Raw genomic sequence first — 26774 nt, forward strand, 5'->3', positions numbered from 1 at the left:
GCTAACTAGACTCCTTCAAGGCAGAGGCAACTCAAGAGGGTGCAGAGTGTGTTGTTGGTGTGGCAGAGAGGAGTAAGGTAAAGTGTGTGAGCAACAAGCAGGGAGGGAGAACAGAAAGAGAGGGAGAGTGGATTGGGAGAGTGTTTTATTTTTTCCTAACAGTTCGTCTGACTCTAGTGGCAGTCGGGAGGGAAAACCACAAATGCTTTATTTTCAAGGAGCTTTTGAATGAGATCCTATAAAGGAGGGAGGTGAAGAGATGCGAGGAGCTTCCTGTTAACCTCAGACTCTTATTTCATCACCCATCCCTGAATGGACGCTCTGTTGTGATGGGGACTGTAAGTGAGCTGTGTGCGTCCAGTTTCCAAGCTTTTCTCTGCCCTACTGTACGAGCGGGAGCACCTGCTGCTGCCTCAGGCAAGTACTTTTGTCACCTTATGTGGTCTGATGTCATTAAATTAAAGCTGTCACATGTGTTATCAATTATTGCTTCTCAGATGTGGAAAAAGCAAAACAAAAAAAAACAAAAAAACAGATGAAGTGGCTCCAGTGTTTTGTTGCTGTGGTGACTGTGAGTTCCCGGTGGAGCTCTCTGTATATTTCTGACATTTCTATGTTCAAGTACACACAAGTAAGTGTGTGTTTGTGTTTGATTGAGAACATGACGCACTCCCATCACATTCCAGTCCAGGATCCTCCTCTCCAGTGGGTGTTGAAGTGACATAATCTCCATCTCTGCCCACTGCTCTCCGCTCCCTGCAGGTGCTTTCACGCTTGGCACACGCACTCATTCAAAAGCAGCGTTTTACACACTGAAAGGAACTATGCAGGCTTTCACACAGGTGTTCTTTGCTTTAATGACAAAAGAGCTTAATAAGAACGGACCAATTCTTAGATAAATCATTTAAAGCTGTGGGGAACTTTTACCCCACAGGCAAGGGGTGCTGCTGCTACGGATTCTGGGCCCTGTGAAAATATGTCTTACTGACACAAAATTATGGATTTTAATGATATTTCAATTATAATTAAGTTTGTAATTCCCATATTTGCGGAAAGAAAAAAGTTAAAATTACTTGTTAGAGGAATCACTGAAAATAACAAGAAATTAATTTAGATCAAATTCTTTGTGGCAAAATTGATATTCTATAATCAATGTTTTTCAATATTTCAATAATATATATATATATATATATATATATATGTGTGTGTGTGTGTATTTTTAAAGGCATTTGCCTTATGCCTACTCAACAGAATAGAATTTTATTTCAAACTTAGTAGCCCACTGGTGGATCATGCTGTCTTCAGAAGACGCTAAGTGCCCTCCATGTGGTCCTTTTCGGCCCCTTGGTGCCTGTGGGCACCACGTTGGTGACCCCTGCTATACAGACTGATATTAAAAGACTGAAAAATCTGGAAAAATTACACCAAAATGATTAGAAGTTGACATATTGAGGGGTTTTTGGTCCAGCAAAGATAATACACCCCAACATTTCCCATAGGAAGTTACAGAGAAGCCGAACACTTTTAGCAGCCAGCAACATTTTGTTCTGATTCTGAGTGAATGATAAACCTCTCTCCTTGTCACAAATGGTCTAAAGTTGATCTGGTTAATTTCAATCAATACCTTTGCTGATTTTTTGTCTGGGATCATTTGTAATAATTGGTAGTCCTATTCTTTTATTATTTTCTCCAATGTGTTCAATGCTAGAGTAGCAAAGGGACAAAACAAGCCGCCACCATGATCTTAGGTTTGAAAGCCGTACTTTGACTCCTCCAAACATTCAGCCTTTACACCATCTGTTATGTTGGCACTGGTATGATTGGCTTTAGATTTGGTGGTTTTTAGGGTCTTCCTTAAAATCCAGGGCTTCACTTGTTTTGATTTGGATTAAAATTTAACACAGCTGGATGTCCTCATAGCACCGCAAACATGAACACACAAGGAAACACAACGAACACGGATGGGGCAGAGCAAGCTGGCACTAAGCTCCACATTTTTGGACTATGCTTGAAATCTAAATCTGGGTCAGTCAGCCAAAACATTTCAATAAGAACTGCCTTTTTATTTTTATTTTATTTTATTTTTTTACCAAGAAGAGGAGTTTTCCAGTATATAAAAGGTCCTTGCACATTGCTTGTGTCTGTGTGTTCATTTTAACCCCGGGTGGATTTAATTCACAAAAATTACAATATGTGCCCCCTGTTTTAGTTTTTAAAAGTCGCTAATGATGAATAGAGGAAGGTTCAAACATAAAAATAAAACCCTGCATTTCGGCATTCATAACAATATTTTGGCTTTTATATAATATTTGACTGAAACTGTGTGATTTAGGTTAATGAATGTAATAGTTATAGGCAAATCAATGTGGTGATTGTAGAAAAACACCATTATTCATTTTTTCGTAAATAATTTGTTTAAAGCAAGATAATCTAATGGCAAAACTGATAAAAATTTTCCTCCAAACTTCCATTCTCTTCTTGCTTTCTGAGATAATTAACCAAACAAATAACTTTTAGTTGAAAGCAAAAACTCTGGAATTCTTAAGCACTGCTAAAAAATGCACATGGTTGTACCTTCCCATTGTGCTGAGAATAAGTTAAGAAAACATTCACCTATATTATGATCACTGCATTGGTCTCAGGCATATAGGTCAGGTAATTGCTAAAAAAAAAAAAAAAAAAACGATAAATGTGTGAAAATTAGTATTTCAATACAAGAACAAATCTAATGACATTACAAAAAAAAAGAAATCATCAAAAGAATAACACTTCAATTAAAAAAGACTGAATATTTAGCAAAGGTAACAGAAAAACCTCAATAAAATGATGTGGGAAATTACGAATGACCATGATTAGTTAATTAATAACAAAAGAAAAACAATCAATCTGGTGAATAAAATGTGCAACTATTATCAAAGATCCATCCATTTTCCAGCATGCTTATTCCTGGGGGTCACTAGGGGTGCTGGTGCCTATCTCCAGCTGTCTATGGGCGAGAGATGGGGTACACCCTGGGCAGGTTGCCAGTCCATCGGACGGCAACACAGCAACAAACAACCATTCATGCACACACTCACAGAAAAGCCAATTAACCTTACAGTCATGCTTTTTGGACTGTGGGAGGATCCCAGAGTACCCAGAGAGAACCCACGTATGCACAGGGAGAACATGCAAACTTCATGTAGAAAGGAATCGGCTGGGAATTGAACAAGGCAGGCAGCAGTGCTACCCACTGTGCCACGGAGCAGCCCATTTATCAAACCTGAATCAGGAAAATTAAAGCAAGAAATTTTAGACACAACGTGAACAACATGGAACCTTTAAGGACAGAGTAGAGCCAGACAAAAACGCCTCCAAATAAATCTGAATGGTGGAAGTTCTTAATAGATTTTAAACAGTGAATCAAAGTCTGAGCCCACAGGTAGATCTTCTTTTCTTGTGTTTTCAGTTGCTTCAGCGTTTGGATACCTTGAAGTTGGAATAAGATCCTCCTTCTGTGCCTTCTCCCAAAGTCAGTTTTCTCAAAGTACTCCACTTTTCTTCCACAGTCTCGAAACAAGCATGTTTGGATAGAAACAATGAATGAATGAACCCTTAGGTGAGTTTGATATAACAGTGTTTGCATTGGTTCTTAATGGACTAGACCTTAAGTTGCTCACTGATCACCACTTGAACCCATCCAACATTAGGCAGGTGCATTTATATGTTAAACAGTGGTGTAGGATGCAACAGGTTCCCGGTTCAAACCCCGGCTCTATCAGTTTCTGTCACTGTGTCCTTGAAAATTTAACCCACACTGGGATTTGATGAAGCACTATACAAGTATATGCCTTTAAACAGTTTAATGTGTGAATTAGTGGTGGTAAATGTCTTATATTCAGCAAGACCAAGTAGAGTCCACTAAACTTTGCTGAGTTAGGTGAGCATTATTTAGCCAAACAACCAAGACGAAGCTACAGAAAACTACAGCTCAGGTGGCAAAAAATATTAAAATAAGGTCTAGTATTTGTGAACCCTGCAAATCTGTCTGTTTTGGTGGAAAAAAAGAAGGCCGCTGATGAAAGAAAGCAAAATAATAAGTTTTCCACACAACAGGTGAAAGACAGTTTGGAAAGGAAAAATAATGCTACACATTACTGAGCAACACCACTCCCACTGTTAAACACAGAAGTGGCCCCATCATGCGCTGGGGATGTTTCTATTTAACAAAGACAGCTTTGGATAGAACTAAATAAACAGTAATCATGCAAGATATTTCAAATTCAGAAAACTGGTGTAAATTTGGAAAAAGGACCTTAGATGTGCAGCTGGTGTATTCAGTGGTTTTGACCACTTGTTTAGACCCAACTCTTATAGTTCTGATAAATTGATTTCACAGTTTCTCTTGCAAAAATCTGACTGACTCTTTGCTATCTCACAAAGATAAACTATTTAAAAAATGGTATCTGGATGTCAGCTGGTAGAGACTGGACATTTATCATATTTGTTTGTAGAAAAATATAAGAAACATGTTTCTTCCAATTCATGCATATAAAGTCCTTTGTAGAAATTTACTTTGTAAAATCTTGACAAAATAAGTTTCGTCTTAAACTCATTAGAATCACTGGATATTTGCAAGCTTTCTGATTAAACTGCATAATTCAGCAGCTTATTTTTCCTCAACACGCCTCACCATATCCTGTGTTTTAGTGGGTCCAACCTCTGAATAAAGCAGTGATTTAATCACCCAGCTGCAATCCCTTGCCCTGTTTTTCCTCTGTCCTTCGCTACACCCTCTCCTCTCCCTTCCTTTTTCTGCTCCCTACCAAATGGTCCAACTCTGATAGCACACCAGCTTCCCTTAACTAATGTGTTTCAGTGTGTATCCGCGGTTCAGCAGGTGGGGCTCTTATGTCAATTTCCTTTTTTATGTATATCTTATGAGCCCTGCTTCCTCTTCCTGCTTAAATGTGGAAACAGAGATTTCTCTGCCAGGTATGTACTCATAGACAGTAATCCAAGATACACAAATCTGCAGCCTAGAAGGTGTTTTTTAGTATGTTTTTAGCATGCATGTAAAGCCATTTGTGTTCAACATTTTGCTTTAATTAATTTGTTACCTTTTGCATTCAAGATGCAGAACAGTTGGTAAACTTTGGAATTACATGAGAAGATGCAGAAGGGGAAAGAACTGTGAAAGTCCAAAGAAACACTAAAAACCTTAAGAAAACTTGAAGGATTTTTTTCACTTAAATCCACTTACATGAATTATCTGAAAATATAGCTCTTTAGGAGGTGTTTACTTTTCCCTGATATAAAAAATAGTGCATGAAACCCAGCACATTTTATGTGCTTGAGCACGTCTTCTTCTTCTTGTATGTTTTATGGCGGCTGACAAAATAGTTTAAGTGTATTATTGAAAGAGTTAAATGAGGAAACAGGAAACAAGACTCACCCCCGCAGAAAAAAAAAAAAAATCTAAAAAACAAAACGTTTTTTCAAATTGTATGTTTTTACCCAACATAATGAAATACATAATCAAAATTGTCCTCAAATGTACTAATTTGTCTTTATGTTTATGTCACCCTACCAGTTTCTGATGATCCATACTTTCAACCATTTTCTAGTTTAAAACTCTCACTTCCAGGTGCTTTTCTGTGGTTTCACTATTATTTAGATTTTTCCAGTTTTCTTTGTCTTCTGATTGAATTGAATTGATCACTTCTACCATAAGTACAAAATCCTTCATTTTAAACAATCAATGAGTCTTCTGCGGTTTTGGGCCCCTCCTCCAGAGGTTTTGCACTTTTTATTTGGGCCACTGTTGATTTGGGTCTTTCTGACTGGGATGGTATTCTTTTTGCATCTTCAGGATAACTTATTGTGAGCTCTAATTTCACTTTTCGTACCTCTTCAGATCTTTTGCTCACTTCACAACCGTGATGAGCAGCAGCATGTTCTCCACCACAGTTACAGCATTTGATTTTAACTTCTTTACCACATTTTCCATACTCGTGCTCTTCAGCACACCTTCCACATTGTTGTTTGCCCTTACATTCTGCTGCTATATGACCACATTTTTAATAATAATAATAATAAATTTTATTTAAAAAGGCACCTTTCTGGACACTTAAGGTCATCGTACAAAAGCATAAAAACACAGTGTCAGAAACAAAATAAAAACATTTTAAAAAATACAGAGGCATTTTTTGGCATTTAAACCATCTCCGAGGTGGAGGATTGTACATTCTTACATTGTATCTCATATATCCAATGATAACCTTACTGGGTAAATGCTTTTCTTCAAATTTGGTCAATACTGATAAGCTGCCACACCTTTCTCCATTTCTTGTTGTTTTCAACTGTTTAAGTTCTTTTACTTTTACACCATCTATATTTTCTATAATCTCTTTGTCAGTTACTTTTAGAGGAACTCCTCCAATGATTCGCTTGCTCATCCTTTTGTTCTCCAGCAAACTGCACTGAACTATTTTCCCCTCAATCTTGTTAATCCACCTTGTTGAGCGCTGGCTCTGCAGTTTATTAACAGGTCTCCACCACACAGTATTTTGGCACTTCGGACTTCTCCTAAAAGCTTTTTTTTTTATCATTTTTGTTAAATGTACTGGATTCCAATCTGCAAAAGATTCTCCCTGATTTACTAATTTGAATATGACTGAAATTTAGTTTTTCAATGGAATTTCTAGATTGTTCATCACTAGATTGATCTGAACTGGACTCCCCTTCAATTGGTCTTTGCTTTTTACGCTTTTTCTCATTTTTTGACGCTACTCTCTTTCAATCTTCTTCGTTTTCACTACGGTATTTCCCTCTTCCATCCCACAAGAATCGCTTCCTGTTTTCTCTCTACTCACGACCCAAGAAATCTCTCCACAAGCGACTTAGAAACATGTGCCATGCACATCCTTTTTGGCCACAAGAGCAGGTCAATGCTCTGCTAAAAGTATTCATGTAAGTTAATCTTTTGTAGCAGTAGCATATCCTAACACCGCATAATAAAATTAGGAAAAATTTAACCTTCAATTTGGATGCAATCATTGTTTCAGCTGTATTTTTTAAATAAAACACATGTTGACTGTGCTTAATAAAAAGTGGTTTCTGTATACAAATGGCTCCATCTAATTTTATTTAATAGTGTTAAGAATAAATTGATAATTTTTTTTTATTATTAATTCAACAATTCTGCACTTCTTAGCATAAAACCGCAATGAAATATATTGATGGTTGAGTTTTAAATGAATAAACTTGTGTTTTTTCACCATAATGTGACAAACTGTGAAGTATGGAGGGTGACAAGTGCCACAATGCAATAAATATATACCTTCTGAAAAAAATATTTAAATGTGTCATTAATTTCTTAAAACTTGAAAAGAATACATATTTTATGTCATAAATATCTAATAAGCTATATGCATAAAGATTTTAATTATTTCATTTTGAAGTAGGTATAATTATTTTATGATTTAATCAATTATTTTATGTTCCTGCTCAGAACCACACAATTAATTGCTTTCAAAAGTCAGACATCCATCATAGTCAAGGAAACACCATGGTGTTTCAATGAATCTGGACTATGGCTGCATCTGCCTGATGCCTGATTGGTTGCTTCTTACTGGGCAAGTTAAAGCACTTTCTAGTTTTGTCTGAAATATATCTAGTAAGCTTAGAAGAGAACTTTCTATGGTCAAGTGAGGTCAGAGCTGCCAAACCTCAACAGAATCAACTTTTGCCTTGCCTACTGACCCGGCTCACAGTTTCTAGAATTGCTCTTTTTTTTAACGTTGACATTAGAGTAAAAGAAAACAAGGAAGAAGTTATCTTATCTTGCCCAGAGAAAAGCAGACAAACAGATGTGAGGGTTTTGTGGAAGCTGATCTGGTCCGCCTCTTTGACTTTGATGTATATGTGACATTTTAAATGAATTTATATTGTGCCTCAGTACAAGAAAAATAAATCATTTATCAAATCATGAAACCATTATATTCACTTCTTAAAATAAAGTCATTATATTTCACTGAGGGACATACTTATGGAAGAGGATTAGGGCCACTGAAAAAAAAAGTTACCTGATTTCTAAATATTATTTCAGTTTAATATGGGAAAAGAGTCAGAATTCTGACTTTAATCTCAGAATTCTAACTTTAATTTCAGAATTCTGACTTTTTTTCACAGAATTCTCACTGAATTCTGACAGCTAACAAACATGTTGACATTAAACTGTAGCCATCTCTGTTTTAGAGACTAGCTCTCCTGTTTTAATGACCTTCTGCTCCTCGATTAATGAAATAGCATCACCCGGGCGGGGACCCCTTGGGCATGTAAAAAGTCACCTAATTCTGTCATTTTCCACCAATGTGTTACTGGCCCTCCCAAAAAGCTCTCATCTTTGTCAGTGAAGCTGAGTGCTCCCACAACTATTCCTTCCTGGTGCCCATCTACATTATGATCCAAAATTCTGAGATTAAAGTCAGAATTCAAAGAAAAAAAGCCAGAATTCTGAGATTAAAGTCAGAATTTTGAGAAAAAAGTCAGAATTCTGAGATTAAACGTCAGAATTCTAAGAAAAACTCAGAATTCTGAGGTTAAAGTCAGAATTCTAACTTTTCCCCCCATATTATACTGAAATAAAATTTTAAAATCAGTTAACTTCTTTTGCTTTTTCAGTGGCCCTAATCCTCTTCCGTTCATACTTAATCATCTATCTATTAAATAAATTCTTCCAGTTGTCCCAAGTTAACGTTAATGCAAAAAGATGCAACCTGATAGGGTCAAAGGAAACGAATAGGTTTTCAAACCGGTCTCTGATTGGCTGCTGGAAGTTGAGGCTCCGCCCGCGTCACCATCCTCCCTACACCCGGCTCCTCTCCCCAGTCAGTCAGTTGTCATTTCCATCTGACGGCTAAAGCTGGGACTGTGACCGAGGCGCCCCCCTTCCCCCTACACTTTTGACCCGAAAACTTAATTTAAAACGTGACTAAATAAAACTTCTTTACAGAAATAACCTTAAGTTAGTGAAACCAACATGGTTTTGAAGTCAGAAGACGGAGTTGGTGAGTTTCCAGACGCGGTTAAATGGTTTTTATGTTTTGCTAACCCAGAGGTTAAACTACGCTGTTTTTTGTTTGTTTGTTTTTTTAGCTAGTCACCGTTAAGTCCGGGATAACGGGCGTTATTTCGTTAGTGTGTCCTTATACCACATCCTCGGGTGTGTTTTAGTTATCTGTTTCCTGCCAACGCAACAAGTCCTCCTCTGGCAGCCCTTTATAGACTGGCACAAGGGATCTATTATAATTATTATTATTATCTGGGATGAGGCCAGCCCTCATGGGATGGTGGGGCTGCTTATTGTGCAGCAGCCCGTGTCCCTGAATTAAATCAATATACCCATTTATTAGTTGGACTGTCCTCAAAACAGTCATTTGAATTGACTGGATGTGATTTTCGTTGTTTCCTAACTTGCAGACTGTGAGCAGTAGGATGTTGCCCTGTCCAGACAAGCCGACAAAACAGTGGTGAATCTTAGAATATAAATCAGCCACCCAGCACAGCTGTGCACTGGTGTTTCCTGTGAAAAACTGAGCTTCATTCAAATAATTTATTCAGCTGCACCCCTCTCTAGCACCAGGAAGAATTTAAAGTTAATTCAAAGGGAAAGCTTATGAAAATTACCTAACACCAAAATTTAAACTAAGGGTAACTGTTTTACATTTGTTTTCCATTCATAAGAATGGATATGTTAGGATTTTCATGCAGGATCCACCTTAGTTCCTTTTCTTTCCTGTTATTTGGTGTTAGGATAATCATGTGCTTCAACTCTGTTGAGTGCAAATATGGAAAATATTGCATAGATGCATTATTTGGTAGTCTTTATCTAACTTGATTATTATTAAAATTCCTTTATAGAGCAAGTTACCATTTTTCATCACTTGCATACCCCTTACAAATGGAGTCCACTCTGTCTCTCAGTGAGATCTAGAAGCACAAGATCTATATGCAGGCATTCAGCAAAGATCCTGTTACATGGCTGTACAACTTATTTTGGCATTTGACCAGTTAGATGAGCCTTTAAATGATATATTACCTACTGCAAATTAAGTTAAAGAAAAGTCAAGAAAAAAAGGGAGAAAGATGATTAAAAAGTTCAAAAGTAAAGTTAAAAAGTTAATAATCCTAGTTAACAATTGTATTTAGGAAAATAAACTAAAAAAAATGTGCCAGTATCAGCAATAATGCCTCTAAGGTTATGTTGTACCAAAAAAAAAATTGCTTTTTTCACTCTTGAGTGTATAATTTCTTTAAAAAGCACTTATTTTAGTTATTTTTCTTTCTATATTCGGGCAAGTTGGCATTTCTTGTTATTACATTGACATTCATTTTTGCCATCAAAATTTTACAAAGGTAATAAGGTCTTGTCCGGGATTCCAATAAAACTATTGGCTTGAAATGTGGACTTTCAAAGGATTTCACTGAGTGCCCTATAAAGAATTAAAAACTTCTGACAGTTGGTTGGAGTTTTGCTATTTATCACATGAGTGGCTTAAATGAACTTCAGACATGTCATACAAAATACTGCTTGCTTTTAAGGGTTAGCAGCTATCAACTATCCTGAAAATACCTTTTTTTATATTAACTCAGCTGCTTCACTACCATAGATTATTTGCAGGATACTTAAAAGATCGCTGTTATTGAGTTTTTTTTTTTTTCTGGATAAATGTCTGAGATGTTGATTTTATGATATTTAGATAACTTTTTTTTTTCCTCCTAAGAATAGCAACAAAATGTGCTCGAGTTTTGATAGTTATTAGCTGTGAATCCAACAGAAACATTAAATAAAAATTAAGATAGATTTTGCATTTGCTGTTTCTCCGTCTTCTGTATCTACAGTCCTGTAAACTTTAGATGTTTCTCTTCTCTAACACACCTGGATCTAACCACGGAATTTCCTCAGCAGGTCTCTGTAACCAGCCACTCATTTGATTCAGGTGTGTTTAAAAAGGGGATGCAAATAAAAATAGGATGATGGTTCTCTGGAGGACTCTGGCCAGCTGATTGGTTCACTTTTAGTGTTTCACCCTGAGAACACACCCTTGCACTTTAAACTTCCCCACTTTCTCTCTTGCTGATGATAGGATGTTATTATTTCCTATGTTTAGGCTCATATTTGTTCTCCCCTCTTCTATGCTTCCTTTTTCCCCCCCGGTTCTTATTTACTGAACTTAGGCCTCAAGGCTGCATGAATGCGATCAGTAATTCTGGGGAGGATTACAGCAATCGTTTGAGCCAGTTATCCCCAGGCTAGGGTAGTCTAAAATGTACAATTATTCTCTTGTTAAAAAAATCCCTAATGGACAATAATTGCCTTGTGAACAGCTCCTGACAGAGAAGTTTTCGTTTTGTTTTTCTTGTCATAGACAAACTGGCCTGTCCTGTGGGCTTGGGTCATGCTCTTTTATGCAAGCAAACACATGTGATTGGCTAAAACAAATGGATCTAGTGTCTGTACCTTGCTTGTTTATTTACCATAAGTTGTTTTAAAGAGCAATACAAAGGCTCCTTTTCTCTTATGTCAAAACTGAGGGAGAGGACCTGCAGTTGATCTGCGCCTTAACGGATGGGTAAAGGAAGGGAGGGTGCAGGGAGGAGACGAGATGGACAGAAGGAGGAGGGAGAGAGATGACAGTTCAAGGGTTTTTCTCCCTCACAAAGACTCTTAAAAAAACATTTGCCCTCATTTTAGCTGCAGGCAGACTCTTCTTTCCTCTGCCCTCTGCTGTAATAAGGAGATTAGAGTGGCAGTGGCTGGACTCAAGGTCCACAGGACTGGTTCTGCCCTGAGAAAGTAACTGTTTTATGTCTGAGCTGGTGACACAGTATCATCCTGAGGGTTTTTTTGTTTTGTTTTGTTTTTAAACTTTGGGCTGCATTGGTTGTTCCTGGACCTCTGAGAGCAGGAGGGGAAAAACCGAGCCGTTTCTGGTACGACCGATCAAGATTATGACACAAACGCGTAGGTGTTCAGTGCGTCATCCTAACTTATGTATGAGAGGTTTTTGCAAGAACTCGAACCAGGATGAGTCTGTGTGCATGCATGGGTTGTCACGTCCTCCTTTGAACTTTTGTGAAAGTCGGAAACCTCAGCTTAACATACAGTACCTGCAGATTGGTTATGCTGCATATTTTAACGGATGTGATGCGTAACTTACTAACCAAGGGAGGATAGGAGGATAGAGGAAAGAAATTTCCAGAGCAGTTTATTATCAGTGCAAAAAAAAACCAAATAAAGTCCAGAAAGTTACAGAATACTTGTTTTATACTTTATGAATTATCTGGCTAAAGAGTTTAAAATACTGGTTATTCTTGTCTGTACTTATAGAAAAAGAAGAGGATTGTGGTTTTTAAGTTGTCAAAAACAATCTCACTTATTTCCTCTCACAATATAACGGCTGAGGAAGTGAGTAAATGCCAGTTTCGCTACCTCTCTGTGTTTTTTTCTTCTGGTTCTCAGGTCAACATTGAAAACCTCTCCAGCCTACTTAAACCTTTCTCTGAGTGATGAAATGTTTTGTGATTTTCTGCGCACTAGATGATGTCTGCAGTGGTGGAAAGACCAGGTGCATTTACAGATCATGAAGTGCAGACTGGAACATTTTCTATACCATACATTTGCTTATGGGTTAATTAAAAACATCTATGCCATATGGTTTAAAAATGTTTTCTAAAACTACTTTATGTTTGTAACATGTTGATCGGGTTTGTTTGAACTGGAAAAAGTTGAACATAGCAGATGATGAAAAGCAGGAAAGTATGACTGAACTAGCTGATTGTGTTGGACATTTTAGTCAACTGATGACCTTAGAAGTCATTTTCTCAGACTATATCCGCATCGACAAGAAAATATCTTCAGGGTTTCCACTTTGCATAAATTTCCCCCTTTTTTTTAAATCATCTTGTGCTGATTTAATGTGGCTCAGTGCAACAATGATAACACCATTTATGTGCAGCTCAAAACTTTATTTGGTTTTAGTTTTAATGATAATTGTTTTAACCAGGAAGCCCTTTGAGATTAGCATCTGTTTTCTGGGACCACGGCTATAAGTTAGCAGCTAAAGACAAACAATAAGAGTCAAGATAACACTAGAATAAGTAAAAAGGGATTCCAAATCATTTGAACATATTGAGGAGAGAAAATCTTATAGTAAAGAAAAAACAAAAAAAACAATGCTCCGATTGTTGATAAGACCAAACATTTAGAGTTTTCTTGAATCCAATTGAGCACCATTGAACGACAACCTGTAGTGGAGGCACTGAGGTTCATATTCTCCTTACAGCCCGAGAAAACTCGAACCTTAGTTTTCCTTATTTGGGGAAACCATTCTATTCATAGCAAAATAAACTGTTTATTGTGTAGATATTACAATGAGACTTTGATAGCTACGTGTTGATGGCTATACTTTATTAATCGTGTATCTGCAAGCCTTTAATAATGCTCAATGTCAAAAATATCCTAGTTACCACAAATACAACAAAACAAATTCATTTTCTATGGCTGCCAAGTTGCAGCAAATGCATTATTATTGTTTTTGTTTTATATTTTATTCTGTTTAATTGACCAAGAAATGTAACTTATCTCATTGGTTCATATGGATTGGAGCTGATGCACTAAATTTACCCTGATTTGTGCATTTAAGGCTTGATAAAGCCCCCGTTTCTGCAGAGCGCTGAGCAATGCTGTCATGTAGGCGAAGTGAATTGAACAATGTGAACTGATTTTAATCCCTCAGCAGGATTCCTCTAATAAGGCAGAAAAACAGCAGCAGCACAGCTTGATCTGTTCTCTGTGAATATTTGTTATGCTGCCAAAAACTGGGAAAATTCTCTGCTTTTATTTCATGACTTATAGCTAGTATATGTTATACAAAGCAATTTAGAGCGTCGATGGTGCAACCCTTTAACCTCTGTGTGTCTGTGTAGAAAAATACAAATGTCAGCTTACACCACAATCTTATTTTACCACCTGTTAACAGCCTTGTTCTTCCTCTTCTTATTACGTAAATTTTCTTGAGAAAAACCACAAGACTGTCTGCGACATATCTGTCTGCCTAGTTAACGTCACTCTGCAGATACTTTATTTCTCTGGCTCATGAGCCGCTGCTCTTTCGGAGTAAACGGTTGATCAGGTAAAGTCATGGATGCGTTTTCCAGCTAAAGGGAAATGGTGAACTTTAAAAAAAAAATGAAAATCACTTGCTATGTTCAATCTGTGCCATTTTTGTCAGAGCTTTCCTAAAGATACATAACATAGAGCCGATACAATACAGTAGAAGTGAAAAATGGGACCTAGTCAGGCCTAAATTAGGAGATCTGACCACCAGTTATGTGTTGAGAGCCTCTGGAAGAAAGAAAAAATAACACAAAAAACACACTAGAGCTTCCAGAGTCAGAGGTGGGACCCAGTCGTAACAAATCAGTCCTGTTTTATTTCATGTTACTGCACAAAAAAATTAAAATCTCCTGCTCAGTAAATGTATTGATTTACATAGAAATATAAAATCAGTTTTAGCTGCTTTCTGAGAAAGGTTAGATTTACAAAAGCATGCTTTGGGAGTTAAGTAACAGTATGTCAGTGATACACTATTCTTCAAGCTTTAGGTTTAGTCCATCTGGTTTGTTTTATTTGACACCATCTTGTGGAAAGTCTAATGATTATGAATAATGTCCTGCATGTCTGGTGGCTCCATCAGCTCTAATAAAAACATTTGACCGCTTTTATTGTCCCAGGCTAATATTTGTTTTCTACCACATTAGTGAACCTGTAGACTTTCTACCCCTCATATCAAACAGCTCAGAGGGAAGCTAACAGGCCACTCCTTCTAAGTACCGTTTTATTCTCAGTACTGATTAAATCCAACTTTATAAGATAGTTCTAATCTAAACACATAACCGTCCTTATGTATTAAAATGAGCTCAATTCCCTTGGTTGTGTGTGAGGTAGAGGGCGGTGTAATCTGATGGAGCTGGGATTGTGTTGCCATAGTGAGCCTGAACTGTAGGACTCTCTAGGTTATATCGCTGTGTATGTTGTAATTTTATTGTGTGTGGGATGAGGGAATATTTGATCATTGAACCTAAAAGCTGTGTGCGTTTCTGCACTCAGTGCCTGATGACCTGAGTCCAGAGGAGCGACAGGAGCTGGAGAGCATCCGCCGCAGGAAACAGGAGCTCCTCCAAGACATACAAGTAAGACCTACTCTACCTGCTGCTTTCTTAAACTTTAAACTGGATCCAAGATTTCATTTAAGGTTTTGTAAATCCATGGTAACGCTGGAGTATTGCTGTACGATAGATGTAAATGATTAAAGTCCAAAAGCAACTTGGTTGCCAAAGGTCCCAAGAGGAAAAGAGACGGATGAAAGTTTGAAGGATAAAGAAAGAGTTGAAACAGGGAATGTATAAAAATATGTAGAGTGATAGAAAGTGTTAAAGCTCAGCCCTCCCTCGTAGCTCCTGAAGACATGGTTTTATAAACAAATAAAAAGCTCTCCTTTTAGGTTGATATTAACATTTTAGTGTAAGCTAATTACTAATTTAGCTTTTAAGTACATCATTCTAAAAAAATCACTTTGTGGGCCTGTCGCTCCCTACTGACATGTTTAACTTTTATGTCGTCCATAGTCATGTTTTCAATACTAGATTTATTTTCTAAACAAGATGACAAAAGTAACTCTCTTTATTTATCTCTCATGGTAATAAAGAAATAAAGCAGTGCTAAGTACAGAAAGCATTTTAGTTAAAGACTGATAGCTGTTTTACCATCACTGTGTTAATGATGCTCCTGGTTGATGAAGTAAAAAATCCTACCTCAGCTTTCTAGCTGTTTTAACTTATTCTTTTTTTATTCTAACACCGTGATCGACGTGTTTTTCTTAATTAAGCTATTAGCAGTTTAGTTATTTGTCGTTGAGTTAATTTGCTATTTCCATTTTTGTTAGTGAAAGAACCTTTATCTCAAGTTTCCTGTCTTTTGTAAACATATGTTACTTGAAATACAAACTCTAGTTGTCTGTTTAAATGTGCGATGGTATACCATATCTCTAGAAGGGTGCAGCTGTTGTTTGCATTTTCTCTAAATACCAGATTGGAACTGTGTCTCCTCTTTGTGTCCTTGAGCAGAACCGGGCCTCCAAATTTAGACCAGTCTATCTGGGGAGGTGTGTGTTGGATTGAAAGAGGGGGGCTTTAGGGGGATGATCCTTTTTCTTAGGGGGGGGGGGGTCGAGAGTCCCTCACGTATAAAGGCTCCTTATGCTCCCTTTACAGTCCTAAATAAATTATCAGTACTTTGTGTTTCAGCTCTTAATAGTTATCCTAACGTTGCTTCTAAAGAGGCTGGACTGAAATCCAGTGCTGTGAGAAATATAATTTTTGTACGAGGTGAATATTAACAAAGATCAGCTTTTTAACGAGGATTTTATCTTTTTAAAGGGGGACCAACATGAACCCCCCCAACAACAACAAAATAATTGGTTTTGTTAGCCTTAGCTGCAACAATCACCATCAATAATACATCAGTCATAGAAAACATTAATCATATTTATATGTGTAACGGGCTGTTGAGGACTCTATATAGACCAAAACAAGATGTGTGACAGAACCAACTCCTATTTAAACCAATATTAAAAATTATATAAATGCCTCTCGATATTTAGAGGTATTTGTCTAGTAAAAAGACAAATGTCTTGTCTAGTAAGATGTCTAGTAAAAAAAAAAAAAAAGTAACTTACGCTTTTGTAATGCTGTTAGCAAACTTTATTTTGGTGAAATGGTCTTCCTCAGGTGAAGGTTTCAACCCACTGGACGCGCTCTCCGCCATTTTGCTCTCTTTGGGCAGGAATGGGCAGCTTTTCACTTCGATATATCGGCACCTCAGCAATGGCTGACCTGTAAATGTGAGACTGGAGAACAACACGGTGTGATGATACAGCATGTTCATCGAGAAAAATACCTTTAGTTTTTCACGTCACTGTTTGTATGCTCCTTTTATCTAAAATAATGAAGTGTTTTTTTCTCATTTAACAAAAAAAATAAGTACACGAAAAGAATCAAAAATAAATGAATCAGAGTGGATGAAGCTTAAACAGCCAGCTTTATGTTTACGTAACCGTTATTTTAAGGTTTTGATTGCAGACACTCATTGATTTTTAGCCTGACATCATTAATACATACCTACGTTATGAACTTTTATACGTTGGGGAACAAAATTAAGTTTCTGAAACTGAGATTAATCATCAGACTGAGCCTTTAACCTTCTAAAGACTGAGGTATACTCACAGCGAATAATGATAATAAAATTCCTGCCATCCACTAAGAATCAAGCGTTTTTAAACCAAATAAAAACCTTAAACAGATAATCTGAGAGAAGATTTGATAAGTGGATCCAGAACATGAATCATTAGTGAATCAAAGTGGGCGTCTTCTACCTCGACAGCCTGCAGGCAGTGATGCTGAGCAAACTAAATGTCGTTTTTGTTCTCCTTATGCCTACCCAGTGCTTCTCCTCAGGGACAGATGGGTAATGGTCCATGAAACATTGCAGTAATGCAGGGAGAGGGCATTATTTGTTCTGGGAAACACACAACCACATATGCATGAAAACAGTCCAATTTATTGTTGGGGAGAGTTTTGTTAACTGGAGTCTTTTTTTTCCTCAGTAGGAGAGGAACAGGTTTTAAATAAGAGACAAAAGACTTTCTTCCTCTGTTTCTGTTCATCTGATTCATGCCTCATCTATGAAATCTTTTATTTTCAGTATTTTTACTCTAAAAGTATGTTTATGGCTTTAATCCTACAGCTTAATGTGTCCTTCCTCGTGCTGTTTTATTTATTTTTTCTCCACCCTCCCTTATTTCTTTCTTTCCTTCCTTCTCTTATTCTTTTTTATTCCTTCTCAGCCTTATGGTTGTTCCCTACCTTCCTTCTCCTACACTTCCTTCCTTCTGCCCTTACCTCCTCTCCATCTATCCTTGCTTCCTTGCCATTTTCCCTCTCCTTTCTTCTGTACTTAATTCTGACCTCCTTGTATCTTTCCTTCTTACTTAATTGTTCATTCCTCGTTCCTTGTATCCTGTCTTTTTTGCTCTTCCTGTTGTATGTCTAGCCTCTTAACCCTTTTTGATTTTTTTTGTTTTTTCTTTTCCTTCCTTTCCTTGGGTCCACTTTTCCTTTACTACTTCATTCCTTGTCCACTTCCTCCCTGTCTTCTTTCCCTACTAAATCTTAACTTTGTCTCTCTTCCTTTTTTCTCTTTTCTCCTTCCTTTTTTGTCACCTTTTCTCTTGTCCGTCCTTGGCTTATTCCTTCCTTTTTTTCCCCAGGTTTCATATTTTAATCCCATCTTCTTTAGGAATATGGGCCATAAATCCATGGTGAACATTTATATTTTATTGTTGGGATGCAATTTAATGAATTAGCCTAAAAGTTATTTCTCAACCATTAACTTTCAGTTGATTGTTTTATATTTCAGTTTTAAACTGAAATAACCTCTGTGGTGCTGTTATTTTCTGCCGGCTCCATGTTTCTCCATCTGTTTCTCTCCGACTCCCCTGATCAGCTCCACTAAGCCAGCCAGCTTTTGATTCTCATATTCCTGTATTCTCAGTGGCACCCAAACATCCCTCTGAGGGTGTCGGGGATGAGTAGACTGATAAATCTGGGTCAGATTTAAAGGAAAGGGCAGAGAAGTGGAAACAGGGGTAGAGGTGGTGAGAGATGACATCAGAACAGGTGCCAAAGATCCCAGAGAGGACTCTCTGCAGAGGGAGGTTTTACTAAACTCCTGCTGAGAAGAGGAGGGACTCTGCCGGGGCAGGAGTGAATCACGCCGGCACTTTAAGGAGATTAAGTGGGCTGTCGCTTGAGTGGGATGGCGCTGGTCGTGATGCGCTGGTCAGTGAGTTGTTCTTGAAGTAAACAAAAAATGTGCAGTCTATTCCAACAGTGAAGTAAAGCATCCCTATGGGGATTTATGAAATAAACAGTTTAATTACTGTATAGCAAAGAAAATGTTTCTCTTTGTTTTGTTTTTTTTAAGCTGAACCAACTTTCCATCTGTTCCATGATTTTCATCCTCCTCCTCTGTCTGTTCTCAGAGGCTGAAGGATGAGATAGCAGAGGTGACCAATGAGATTGAAAACCTGGGTGTGACTGAAGAGAGGTAAAGTATCTCTCAAAAACTGTCCTGTGATCAGTGTGTTGGCATCACCATTCTCACTAAAATCTGCCCAAACCATTTATAATCTTTTGATTTTACATCTTCCTGCCTTAATGTGAAATAAAGCAAAAAAATCAAAACACTGAAGTCCTTAAACCTAATGCTTGTAAACCGAACACTATTTTTAATAGTGCAGAATATAAATGTAAGGCTGCAAATAACGATTATTTTGCTAATCGATTACCTTTCGATTTATTTGAAGCAAAAGGTTCCTTAAATTAGAATTAAAACAGAATGTAAACCCAGTGAAGTTATAACTATGCTATTTAAGGAGTTCTGGATCGATCACATACACACAAAAAAAGGGTTTTCATTATAATGCAAATATTGTTTACATTTTGGGTATAATTACAGCTCAGGGTAGATTTCTTTTTTTCCTTTCAGCTAATGGCATGTGATAAATTACTAAATTAATTCAAACATATTTCAATAATTGATTAATCTGATTAATCTGATTCTAATATTTTGTTTGTAGGAAAAGCATGCAGAGGAACAAGCAGATGGCCATAGGCCGAAAGAAGTTCAACATGGACCCTGCAAAGGTGAACAGATCATTTATTCGTCTATCTTTAATTTCTAAATACAGAAAATAAACTTTATGCTTGTGTTTGTTGGACAGATTTAGTTCCCAGAGCGTAAAATATGTAGAAAACCTCATTATATGAGGTGACAAACAATAAGATATATATTAGGAATAAAGGTAAAGCTACATATTAACAGAATATTATCAGACATTAGATTTTTCTCAGTAATTAGATTTAAAACTGGAAACTAATTTACTCCAAACATATCAGGTGATAAAGTTAGGTTTTTATTTCAGTTTTTTTGGATAATTATAGCTTCCAGAAGACAAAAACAAAACAATATTTTCTGGGACGGAGAGTTGCTTCCATTCCTGATCAATGTTCGGCCAACCATGCACAGTGATCCCATGATCATTGAGTCTCCAGCTAGCGCGTCAGTGCTGATTTTTTTTTTTACATGTTGGTGCAACCTCAGCAGATGGACTGGTTCCCCAGATCATCCCTGACTGTTGACACATTTCACCGCAGTTTTTCCTTCCACTTAATGTTCAAGTTAACGTCTGCGATAAGAACCTCTTTGAAGCCAATTAGTTTGGAGGTCTTTTCCTTAATAGTGGAAGACATAACATTGTGTAATACTGCATCTTTCTTTTTATATTGGTTTGCAGAGCTTTTTAGGACTGAATTAGTTAAATAAATTAACTTTCATATTTCAGCTGTAGAGCAAATAGAGGTTGATATTTAAACTTTGTTGATCTTAACGAAAGGTTTTGCCTTTATGTGAAATATTCAATAAGCAGCCGACCAGCATCAGCCGTAACTTACTATTTATTTTCTTTTTTAATTCGTTCTTCCTTTTTCCTCTTCAGGGTATTCGCTTTCTGATAGACAGCTCGCTGCTGAAAAACACCAGCGAAGACATCGCACAGTTTCTGTACAAGGGGGAGGGGCTGAATAAGACAGCCATTGGTGACTACCTGGGGGAGAGGTGGGGATTTTTAACATTTTAATGCAAATCATTTCAGTTGTGATTCATAATGTAACACGAGCAGCTCTAATGGAGCATGTGTGTCTTCTCTGTGTTTCTGATGTTTGGGTCGGATCCTGTTTGGCGTTCAGAGATGAGTTCAACATCAAGGTTCTGCACGCTTTCCTGGAGCTGCACGAGTTCTCGGACCTGAACCTGGTCCAGGCGCTGCGGCAGTTCCTGTGGAGCTTCAGGCTGCCTGGTGAGGCTCAGAAGATCGACCGCATGATGGAGGCGTTCGCCCAGAGATACTGCCACTGCAACCCCGGAGTGTTTCAGAGCACTGGTGGGTGAACGTGTCACCCAAGCTTTTCCACTCATGTCCTCCTTTCCATTTCCCTTCTTTTAATCTTCCTCATGTATCCACTGTATTTCCACTTTCTTATATTCCCCTCACTTTTCTTTCCTTCCATCTACCCTTTGTTCCCTACGTCCATTTCCTCTGCTCCTTTTACTTCCTTCCTCTTCTCCCTCTTATTTCAGCGTATACTTTCTTCCCTCTTTCTCTGCATCCTCTCCCATCTTTTTTTGTAAGGAACATAAAGAACTAAAACCATGGAAATAGTCTGGAGTTTTAAAATTGAAAGGAAGAGCAGCTGGTGTGTCACAGGAGGGATTAATTTCCAGGTTAAAAACAGGAACCTGACGTGGAAACTCCTTTTTTTCCCCCCTCAGATACTTGCTACGTTTTGTCTTTTGCTGTGATCATGCTGAACACAAGTCTACACAACCCGAACGTCAGAGACAAGCCCTCAGTTCAGAGGTTCACTGCCATGAACAGAGGAATAAATGACGGAGGAGATCTACCTGAGGATCTGCTCAGAGTGAGTTCGCCCCTACTGCTTTACGGTTTACTGACATCAGATTTTCTTTTTATACCTTTTTAATTGGAAAGAAGTTGTCTGGATTTTTTTTTCTGGTGTCTTCGTTTCCTTATTAAAGGAAAATTCCGGTTTTTAACACTTTTAGCCCAGAATGGCTTCCATAGTGCATGTCCGATAATGTCCTTAAAACAACCTTAAACGTTCTTTTTTTTAAATATGCTACTCACCGGGTCGTCAGCGCTGTTCAATGACGTTCCAAAAAAAGTTTCGTGAAGAAAAAACGTTCCTGTAGTGTTTTATTTAGCATTTTGTAAATCCCATTGAGTTCTGTTGGAATAGTCAATATCCCTCCGCCACCGGAAACGGAAATGGGGCCTGTTTACGCTTAGTTGTAGTCTTTTCACAAGGCCCAATTGTTTCGGCTTCAATCTGTGTACTCCGACGTCGAGGTGCTAACGTCTCTGTTAAACACTTTAAAAAACTCTGAAAATGGAATACGAAAGGTGGATTCTTGAGGAGGACATATTGGACTTTGAGTTTGACGGTAGAGGATACCGTCGCCAACTAGTGGTCTGGAATGTGCAACGCTTCAGATTCGAACGGGAAGCGGAAGTTTATAAGCGGTTGTGATGTATCGGAAAAAATAGTTCTGGGATTTACAAAATGCTAAATAAAACAAGACAGGAACTGTTTTTCTTCACGAAACTTTTTTTGGAACGTCATTGAACAGCGCTGACGACCCGGTGAGTAGCATATTTTAAAAAAAGAATGTTTAAGGTTGTTTTAAGGACATTATCGGACATGCTCTATGGAAGCCATTCTAAAGCAGCCAGGGGGGGATTCTGCATGAGCCAAAAAGCAGAGACAGGACCAATTGTCAAAATTTTGGTGTCGATCATTCGATTTCATCCTGGACACTACAGAAAATGGGCTTAAAGTGTTAAAAAGTGAACTTCTCCTTTAAGGACAAACACAAAGTAGGACTGTATATGCGGTTTGATTTGCTGGTTGTCTAGGAGATATTGTGTTCCTCCAGGCGGCTAATGTTAAACAGGGCTGTGGTATCCACAGCACAATGGCCGTAAACAGGAAGGCGGTCAAAGTCCAAACAGTAACCACAGCTTTTCCATCAGAGCAGCTCTGTTTAATCAATCTCTTAGAAACGTCTAACTGGAAATTGTCTCCATGTTTGCTCTGTGATCCATATCCTCACCATCACCATCTCTGCAGAACCTCTACAACAGCATCAAGAACGAACCCTTTAAGATCCCAGAGGACGACGGGAACGACCTCACACACACCTTCTTCAACCCTGACAGAGAGGGCTGGCTGCTAAAGCTGGGTATGTCCCCTCCTGTTGTCTCACACGTCATTTGGTTCCAGCTTTATGTTCAGTTTCTAAACATTCTTCTTTGTCTGTGTTTCATGGTTTTGGATCCAGGAGGTACGTATCGTTTATGAGGCTTCAGTGCACTGCTTTGCCTCAGAGCTGCTCCTAGTTCATCCCTTCTGTACTAATTAAACATGTGATGCATTTAATATCCAAGCTTTTCTGCTTTTTGCCTGCTTTGACATAAAATCATCACTTGCTACTAGTTGGACTTGAATTAACCTGCAGATTGAGGTTTTAATGCGTCCATTTTCAGAAGTTTGATCTGTCTTCAGGTGGACGAGTAAAGACCTGGAAGAGACGTTGGTTTATCCTCACAGATAACTGCCTCTACTACTTTGAATACACAACAGTAAGTTTGGATCAGTTTGTTTCTGCTGCAGGTGTTTGTTTTTTTAAAGGCTGCTCTTACAGTTAGTTGTTTGTTTTCATAAGGATAAAGAACCCAGAGGGATTATTCCACTGGAGAATCTGAGTATCAAAGAAGTGGAAGACTCAAAGAAACCGGTAAACTGCTGGCCTTCCTTTTTGTTTACTTCCTTTTTTACTACTTTAAGGTTCCAGATTGAATTTAAACAAAACAAATAAAAAAGAGGCAATGGGAAGATGACACCAGGAAATAGGTTAACTTTCCATGACTCCCTCTGTTTTTAATGCATGTAACATCCCAGCTGCAGAACTTAGCTGCTTGTTTTCCAGATTTTATTACAGTAAACCAGAAGCTCAACAGAACATTTTACTTTTTGTGATTAAATTAACAGAGTATAAAGAAAAGTGTTCAGTTTTCAGCTTTAATTGCAAATAGAAAATAGATCCCCTATCGTTTATCGCCTTCCAGAACTGCTTTGAGCTCTTCATCCCCAACAACAAAGATCAGGTGATCAAAGCGTGTAAGACGGAGGCGGACGGCCGAGTGGTGGAGGGAAACCACACGTTCTACAGAATCTCTGCTCCAACAGCTGAGGAGAAGGACGAATGGATCAAAAGCATCAAGTGAGACCTTTACTTTCCTCTGCTGCACCTGGTCTGAGCGCTGAGACAGAGCAGCGGTTTCTAATCTCCACTTTCAGATGAGCTCAAAGGTCCAGAGCAACAAACGATGATTGAATCTAATTAAATTTTCTCACAACTTCAACGAGAAATATTTGATTCCTCTTCTCTAATTTTAAAACATTAAATATAATAAGCACTGTTAATTTTTTATGATAAACCCAGTTTATATTTTACAATATCTGAAAATCGCAGCGTTTTTTTAAAGTAAAGTCATTTAAAGTCACAAATCAGAAAGTTCATGTATGAAATCTAAACTTAATGGATCAAAAAAAAATTGTTTTCCTGAAGCCAGATATTTTTAATCAAAAGTAAAGGTTTAAACTGTTTTTAAAATATTACTGCATATCATACATGTGAGATGATCTGTAATGGAGTTATTATTGTGCCTGTTGCTCAGCAGTATGGATATTTTTGTTGTTCAAAGCGGTCAGTATTTCGTGTTTCCCCAACCATGTAAAGTTGGATTTAAAATGCTATTATAGGGTCTATCCTCTGGAACCAGTGTCCTGCTTTAACACGCCTGATTAAGATGATTTCAGTTCAGCAATACCTTTATAATCAGCCATTAAAAAGGTATTTCTGAAGTAAAGAAACATTAAACCTGCAGGACAGCAGCTTTGGGACGCCCCTAATTTATCTACAAGTTGTTCAGTTATATTTATACATGGATTTGCTGATTTGACACAACTTGTGGTTGAAATGAATCACTTGGGGCTGAAACCTGCAGAAATGGTTGTTCTGATCTATAATTAAACCATTTTAAACAGTGAAACTCTCACTGTCACATGTTGCACCATTATTTGTCTGGTTCAGTCATTTTGGCTGTTCTTGTGCATCTCCATTGCTTTAAACCAACATTTTTCTTCTCCTCGCACCCTGCAGGGCCGCCATCAGCAAAGACCCCTTCTATGAGATGCTGGCAGCTCGGAAGAAGAAGGTCTCCTCCCTGAAGGGGCTGTGAGAGCAGCTCCGGTCAGACCTCCTTTAGAGGACTCACCTTCCACCAGTGTTCCTCTCTGTAACCGTCTGAGTGAATCCGCCTTCAGCACAGATAGTCCCCAGAAGCTCAACATGTAAAGAGATCCGTTAGAAGCCTTATCAGTACTTGGACTGTTCTCTATGACTCCAGATAAAACTGCTGTAATGACTGTTGAAAGGAGTCATATTGACCCGATGAGAATCTTCAAACAGTATTTGGCCCGTTTTATTACATAAAGACATCCGAAAGCTTCTCCACCAGAGAAAGGAAGTGTGCAAAAAAATTAGCAGTTGTCATCTCAAAAGAAATATGCTGGATTATTAAACTTTTTCATGTTCGTTACAGTGACCAGATATGTTTGTATATTCGTAACCTGTCCTAAGGAAGAAATCAGCCAAATTGATCCACCCGGACCTTCAGTTTGACTTTTTCTGTCCACTTTTCTTACTGCTGTTTCTGTCCTCAGTGCACTCTGTAAATGAAGGTGACGCTCAAACAGCTAAGTATTTATTTATCCTGATTTCTTGTAATTTATTGTTTTTTTCTCATTAAAAGTTTATGAAAAAAATGATCTGCTCTGGTTTATAAGCTGATTCTGTCTCGTATTTCATTCCTCTGATCATAACTAATTGGGTAAATAGCTATTTCAGCAGGTTCCTGTCAGGTTCTTTATGCTGAGATGCTGCAGATTAAACCGTTGATGCCATCTGATCTACACTAAATCTCTGCTGTCGGTGTTTACCGCTTCTTCCTGCTGCTGATGATCTTATCAGGTCATGCGTTTCAACGAGGTTGGGAAGTGGGGAGATTCCCATCTAGAAGAGACAGATGACCTAAAAAACAAAAACGCGGGTACACTCCTGAAGCGAATGGTTGGTTTGTTTGGTTACCATCGACACCCACGCAGTCTGCAGATCAGTGAGACTCTGCAGGGTTTGGTTAGAGAGGAAATAGAGTAGACTGGGTGTTTTAATGGTTGGTCTAAAACTTCTCTATGAGAACCTGCCTGAAGGTGTTTTCACACACGCTGGCTGTTAGTTTATTGTATTTTGGAGAAGCCTACACCCTAAATAGTTATAAATTCATGGCATGAAGCATCCAGCCTTTCTCATTTTTAATTTATTTAACTTTCTACTCCAACATTTTCTACCCAACTAGGCATAGAGGAGTCATAACCTGGCGTTTAACCCATAATATCCTCCTGACCATCTTTAAATTCATGTTTAATCATTTTCAGGAAAAAACAATCACAGCTCAGACTCATTTTCATTCCCTTTCATGTGGATTTAGTGTTTGAAACATTTGCAGCTTACCACGGTTTCCTGGTTTCTTACACAAAAGGTAAAAAGTTGAACAAGCAGTGACACTGACAGCCGGTAGGAGAATGTTAGCACCTTTCCTGGACTGAAGCTGGTATAGGAGGACCAAAATGGTGCTTTTTGGAGAGTGCACTCTAGTGGACATTCCTGGTTTGATCAGAAGGCCAATATTAAAAAAAAAAAAAAAAAGTGCAAAAAATAAAAATCTAGTCATTTTTTCTTAAAATAAGTGCATTTTTTTCTTGAATTGAGGAGGTAAGTGAGATACTTTGCCAATGAAACAAGACAGTTTACATTATAAAATAAGAAAAACAATTGCATTGTCTTATTTCAAGTTCATATTATTTAACTTATTTTAAGAGTAAACACTAACTGCATTGGCAAACCATCT

At 37.9% G+C, this 26774-nt stretch overlaps 1 protein-coding gene across 4 annotated transcripts; it reads left to right on the forward strand.

The window, feature by feature from the left end:
* The first annotated feature begins 43 nt into the window (after positions 1-43).
* Positions 44-25632, forward strand: cyth1b (cytohesin 1b). Of its 4 annotated transcripts, none has more exons than XM_038300825.1 (12): positions 44-417; positions 15155-15237; positions 19146-19210; positions 19743-19809; positions 20661-20779; positions 20911-21104; positions 21494-21642; positions 22873-22985; positions 23306-23384; positions 23468-23539; positions 23871-24025; positions 24968-25632. In XM_038300825.1, the coding sequence occupies exons 1-12, from the start codon at positions 330-332 to the stop codon at positions 25044-25046; spliced, it is 1263 nt and encodes a 420-aa protein (XP_038156753.1). In that variant the 5' UTR covers positions 44-329; the 3' UTR covers positions 25047-25632. The 4 variants fall into 4 exon arrangements, with proteins under 4 accessions (XP_038156753.1, XP_038156754.1, XP_038156755.1 ...); XM_038300826.1 differs by lacking the exon at positions 44-417 and adding an exon at positions 8866-9050; XM_038300827.1 differs by lacking the exon at positions 44-417 and adding an exon at positions 11732-12007.
* Positions 25633-26774: the final 1142 nt, after the last annotated feature.

The sequence above is a fragment of the Cyprinodon tularosa genome, unplaced genomic scaffold (assembly GCF_016077235.1).
Source record: "Cyprinodon tularosa strain WSP-4 unplaced genomic scaffold, ASM1607723v1 ctg457, whole genome shotgun sequence".
NCBI lineage: Eukaryota > Metazoa > Chordata > Actinopteri > Cyprinodontiformes > Cyprinodontidae > Cyprinodon > Cyprinodon tularosa.